The sequence below is a fragment of the Melozone crissalis genome, unplaced genomic scaffold (genome assembly GCF_028551555.1).
Source record: "Melozone crissalis strain CALT ecotype California unplaced genomic scaffold, PUWL_Pcris_2 ptg000007l_1, whole genome shotgun sequence".
NCBI classification, from domain to species: domain Eukaryota; kingdom Metazoa; phylum Chordata; class Aves; order Passeriformes; family Passerellidae; genus Melozone; species Melozone crissalis.
Window position 1 is genome coordinate 14,430,587 of NW_026535785.1, and position 5,769 is coordinate 14,436,355.

Genomic DNA, 5,769 nt, shown 5'->3' on the forward strand with positions numbered 1-5,769 from the left:
CGAAATATGCATTATAGTTATTTGCTGGCATATTTCCACATCACTTTACATTCACATCTTACCCATCTTCCCTCATTTCTCTGAGCCTTCTTTTTCTTATCTACAAACTGCCTTTGCCTATTCTGTGGTTTCTCAGTGTCTTCACCTATTCTTTTTCATGTTTATTTGATGTGAGTCTCGACTCCTGATGCAGAGCCTTCTTGCTGGGACACACACTAATGCTCTGAGCTCGCTCCCTCAGACATTACATCTGAAGATAAATTGGGAAATGAAGATGTAGAGCTGTTGGAAGAGGCTGGTTTCCCCAGGCACCAGTTTAGCCTGGATCATTGGATTTACAACACCAGCACCGCCAACACTGATTTGACTATTAATCCCTGAAGTGCCCTAAGAATTGAGGCATAAATCCAGTGAAGGAGCACTCATATGGCCCTAAAGACCCATAGCGCTTATCCTGGTACTCCATTCATGAAAATTGATCTCATAGTAGCAATGACAACTCAAGGAGTCCATGCTTTGTAAAATCAAGAGATCCACTAGCTGTGGTAACATATTTAGCTGCCAGGAGGTCTGTGATACAAACCAGCTGCTGTTCATGCTTAATACTCTGCAAACACCAGCCTTTTCTCCTTTACACACAACCAGAGAGATCTACTATTTCATTCGCTGTTAGGGATCACTTTAGTACCTCTGTGCCCCACAGCAGCACTCCACAAAATCATCATGTTTCCTATACGCTGCCCCTGTAACTCCCTCCCCAAATATCCTTTACCAAGCAGTGCTTACTTATCTTCTAAGCAAATATCGCCATGTGACAAGAATATAAATCTTTTCTGTATTTGGAGAAGAATAGTGCCTGAGCAGAGAAATGCAGGACTTGGGACTGGGCTGGCAGGAAAAGGAATTGGCCATACTGGTTTCAAGACACTGCTGTTTGGTAAGTGAGCAGGACTTTGTCCTGTCCCAGAAGGAAAGAGGCCCTGATGTGTCAGAGCATGCAAATCTCACAGTGAGTGGCATCTTGCTATGCCTTGACCTTGATTGCTAGAAACAGGAGGGCTGATTTTAACCCAAGGTCTCGCATTGCTGGGTGTGCAGCTCCAGGACAGACACACTGTTAACCACCGAGAGCAGAGCCAGGCACTCCCTGCAGCGGCAGCCAGGGCTGGAGAGGCCGTGTGGGACAGGATGGGACCTGGAAATAACTCCTCTCCTACAGGAGCGGTGGGAATGGAGGAACTTTAGTAGGGGCAGAGAGAACCTGTGCCTGCCGTGGCCCTGGAGCCTGGGCAGTGGCTGCCTCCAGCACCACACTGGTAAATCTCGGGGAGGAGGGAGATCTCCAGAGCACATGGGGCAACAGAAGTGGGAGGTGAGGAGACTGCAGGATGGAAATGTGGAAATGTGAATCCCAGCATCTGTGGTGGGAATGACTGTAGTATGAGGGAGAAGTGAGAATTGGCACGGCCAGGCTGTCATGACGAGTGTCAGACCCTGCTGTTCTTGTGGAAAGGACACGGCCATGTCAATGCTCCAACACCAGAGCCGTGCACTCCGCGACCATCCACACATGCTGGATGACCACGGAAAATGATGTGGCCTACATAACACAAGGTATGATTGACATGGCCTTTTAAAAAAACCTCCCCCATGACAGTGAATGAAATATCTGTTGCTCAGTGTCTCCCAGTTCAGAGAATTTATTAGTACAAGAGTAGTAAATAGCAGTAAACAGCTACTTAAACATCAACTCCCCCCACGGCAACCCAGCACCTCCCGCAGGCAGCAGCGCCGCCTTGTGGCCAGGTCGGGAGCGCCGCTGTGCGCATGCGCGCCTGACTCGTCATCGGCCCGCGCCGGCTGCGCCGCGACAGCATGGAGGGTGAGGGGACAGGGGAAAGAGGGGAGACAGAGGGACGGGGGAGAGGGGGGAGCGGTGGAGGGCGAGGGATGGAGGTGAGGGATGAGGGGGGAGCGGTGGAGGGCGAGGGATGGAGGATGAGGGGATGGAGGGTGGGCAATGGAAGGTGAGGGATGGAGAGTGAGGGTTGGAAGGTGAGGGATGGAGGTGGGGGATGAGGGGGGAGCGGTAGAGGGCGAGGGATGGAGGGTGTGCAGTGGAGGGTTAGGAATGAAGGGCGGGCGGTGGAGGGTGAGGGATGGGGGGCGGGCGCCGGTGGGCGACGGAGGATGAGGGATGCAGGGATGCCGATGCGGGGCCGGGGATGGGTGAGCCCGCCCCGGCCGACCCCTGCTCCGCCGTGCCTTGCAGGGCAGCTGTACCGCCGGCTGGCGCCCGAGGAGAGCGGGGAGCTGCGCCTGCAGGTACCGAGCACGCCGTGCCGGGGTTACCGGGCCATTCCCATTCCTACACGCCTTTTAAACCCCGTTAGACACCGACCGGCCGGGGGTGGGTTGGGTCCCTGGGTTCCCCTGTATATCCCGCTCGGAACTCGCTGTTTCAGACGAAATGCAAAACAAGAGTTTTCCTCCAAAACATGAGTCCGAGAGCGGGCCGGAGTGTGCCTGCCCTCAGCTTTTCCCCGCCTGGGAACATCTCCCTCCACTGGCACTGACGGGAAGATCTCCCATTCCCACGGAGGTTTTGCCGACCTGATGAAACCACCGGTCAGCAGCAAGTTCTAACTTAATTAATACATACTATTTTATAGCACCTTTCACGTGTCTTTAGCCCCAGGACTCAGAAAAAGCCAAGACCTTTGTGCATGCGTTCCTGAAGCGCAGCATGCCCAAAATGAAAGATGAGGCTATCCAGGACATGCTGACTCGGAAAGCTGTCGTTCTGGAGCATTATCACAAAAAACAGACCAAGCAGAAGAGGAAGAAGACAAAAGGTTTTACTGCCAAGCAGAGGCGAGAGCTGCGTCTGTTTGAAATTGAACCTGAGCAGCAGAGGTAAGGCTTCAAATGTCTTCTTTGTGTAGTAAAGTAAAACTACATCAGAAGTCTGTAAAAACAGCAGCATGTTGATGTGGATAGAAATCCTCCAGTGTGTAAAGTCAGTCTGAAACACTACTTGTGGCATTTCTCCATAGGAAAATAATTCTCTTGTGTGCATAGGTGAAAGATTCATTTCTGTTGAGCTCATTTCGTGTATCTAAATATGACAAGAAATCAAACCCAGACACAAGCCCCTGTGGTTAAATTTGTAAAGTTGGACTGTCTGTGACCAGAAAGTCAAAACTCTGCATAAGGTTCCTTGAATTTATCATGCTGGATGAAGCCCTTGCTTTGCTAACAGAGTAAACAGGGAGATAAATGAGTGGGGAAGAAAAAGGAGAAATCTCTTCAGTCTTAGCCTGATGCTCTAAAACACATCACTGTTTTGGGTTGGAAGAGAAGAGCATGCTTTGTGCTTGTTTTATAAGGTAAACCAGCTGTTTGGAGTGGGTCACCTTGCAGGGTAACATAACTTTGTGTAACTTAAAAATGTCAGACCTGACTCTGTGGAAATACAGACTACTTCAGCAATCAACCAATGGACTTTTTTATAACTAGATTTTGTATAATATTTTATCTTTATTTTACTGCAGATATGCCATCTTCCTCCCACTCCACGAGCTCTGGAAGCAGTACATCAGAGACCTGTGCCATGGCCTCAAACCCGATGCGTACGTGGGCATATTTTACATTTAGTCTGGGTTTTATGCAGTAAAACTTCCAGTTTTATTGAGTTACTGCTTGAAACACTGTGGCTAACTGATAAGCATATTGGTACCATTTCACAGAATCACAGAATTCTCATGATTATAGTAGTCATGGTCACATTTGTAAATCTGACAGTTCATTTGATTTTTTTCTCTCCTCTTTGATCCCATTCTCTTCTTCAAGGCAACCCCACATGATTCAGAGCAAGCTGCTCAAAGCTGATCTCCATGGAGCCATTGTTACAGGTATTTGGTTTGTTTGCTTGTGGAACATCATCTGAAATTCAGGAGATGATCCTGTAGTTCAAGTGCTTATTTTTAAATTCCTTTCAGTGTCATTAACTGTAGAATCACATTGTTGAGATTGTATTTCTCTCCTTAAAAATTCTAATTACTTCACAACTACTCTTGAAAATCATGTTGTTGGTTGCAAGGGTTAACTGCACATTCTACCAGTGATTACTGTAACGACATTATTTCAGAATATTTAAGCATTTATGTTTGAAAATGTTTAAAATCACCAGCCAACAGAAGAGCAAGTAAAGGGCACCTGAAATTTTCTAATACCTACTTCTGTTCTTTCAGTTACGAAATCCAAGTGCCCCTCTTATGTTGGGATAACAGGAATCATTCTACAGGAATTTAAACACATCTTCAAAATTATCACTAAAGAGGACAAATTAAAAGGTATACAAGGCATTCTTTTTCAGTTCTTTTCACAACAGGAATCATAAAAAAATTCTTGAGCACACTCTTCATTTTGTGCCTCTGAGTGCATTGGCTTATATCAGTGCTTTGGCTCTTGGCATAGAGTGGCAGAAGTGACCACCCAACAGCCCAAAATCTTACCCAAAACACATCTCATTAGAGATGAGCAGGTTTTAAAAAGTGCAACACTGAACTGTATGCTCTCCTGCATGAGGAATAACTTTGGCAATTCATGGAGGCTTGGGTTATTTTTTATCTCTTGAGAAAGTGTAAAAACCTTGAAATGTGTCAAGGCTCAAATCTCCAGGTGAATAACATCCCCTGGTATGTCAGGATATTTCCATAACAGGGACTTACAGTAGCACACTTTGTTCAGTTTGTGTCCTTTTGCATTTCAGTTGTTCCCAAACTTAACAACGTGTTCAGCCTGGAGCTGGATGGGTTCATTTCCTACATCTACGGCAGCAAGTTCCTGCTCAGAGCAAGTGAGAGATCTGCAAAAAAATTCAAGTTGAAAGGAACTATTGACCTGTGATTTCATGGAAACTCAGGAGCATTCACAGAAATGTCTGTGAAACTGTTTTCCTGCAGCTCAAAGAGCAGAGTTTCTGGCAGGTGGAAAAAGCAACAGCCATGTGAAATATTTATAAAGCATTTCTTCTTACTGAAGAATGAGCAGTATCTGCTGTCTTTAAACAGTCTCACCAACTGTTTGAAATTGGTTGTGTCTGGTTTTTTATTTGTATATAATATTTTGTCTTCTATTAAAGTTATGTGATTAATATCAACTACCTGACTTCTGTTTCAGTTTATAAGTTAAATTTGTACAGTGAAAATTATATTTTTTAACTCTGTAATAAATGTTATTGTTGCCTTCTGTATAAATTGGGCTTTAGCTGCCTGTTACATGCCTGCAGTGAGCCTGCAGGTGCTGACACTGCTCTTTATAATCATTGTTCCTGGGCCAACATCAGCATCTTGGCCTGCTGCAGGCATGTGGAAAGAAATGTTTCAGTGGCAGGTTTTACCTTGAGCATCTCCCTGGCTGGGGTGGATACTGTTACAGGTGCCAGGTGTGTACAGTGTTAATGTATATGTATCATGATGTGTAACCATGCAGCCCTGCAGGCTGGCTGCTGCCCAGTGCTCACTGACAGCTGCAGCTCTCAGGGTAGGTCAGGTATCAATAAACACACACTGTCATGGCACAGTGCTGGAACAGCACAGCCCCTAACAGGGAAGCACTTGAAGCTTGGAATTCACAGGTGGAAGTGGCCCCCATTCAATCTTGTATTTCAATTACCCACAGAATTGCTTTATGAATATTTAACCTCTGTCCACAGAGCTATTAAACTTTGTCTGTTCTCAGCCCCTTTTTTATTTTTTACTGTAC

General features: G+C 46.2%; 1 protein-coding gene across 1 annotated transcript; it reads left to right on the top strand.

Moving 5' to 3' along the window:
• The first annotated feature begins 1,863 nt into the window (after positions 1 to 1,863).
• Positions 1,864 to 5,197, top strand: POP4 (POP4 homolog, ribonuclease P/MRP subunit). Its single transcript, XM_054269320.1, has 7 exons — positions 1,864 to 1,882; positions 2,273 to 2,325; positions 2,693 to 2,916; positions 3,555 to 3,632; positions 3,853 to 3,914; positions 4,254 to 4,355; positions 4,775 to 5,197. The coding sequence occupies exons 1-7, from the start codon at positions 1,876 to 1,878 to the stop codon at positions 4,909 to 4,911; spliced, it is 663 nt and encodes a 220-aa protein (XP_054125295.1). The 5' UTR covers positions 1,864 to 1,875; the 3' UTR covers positions 4,912 to 5,197.
• The last annotated feature ends 572 nt before the right edge of the window (positions 5,198 to 5,769 follow it).

Coding starts and splice junctions, on each gene's coding strand:
- POP4 (XM_054269320.1), top strand. Junction 3,633..3,852: donor CATGGCCTCAAACCCGATGC/GTACGTGGGCAT, acceptor CTCTTCTTCAAG/GCAACCCCACATGATTCAGA. Junction 3,915..4,253: donor CCATGGAGCCATTGTTACAG/GTATTTGGTTTG, acceptor CTGTTCTTTCAG/TTACGAAATCCAAGTGCCCC.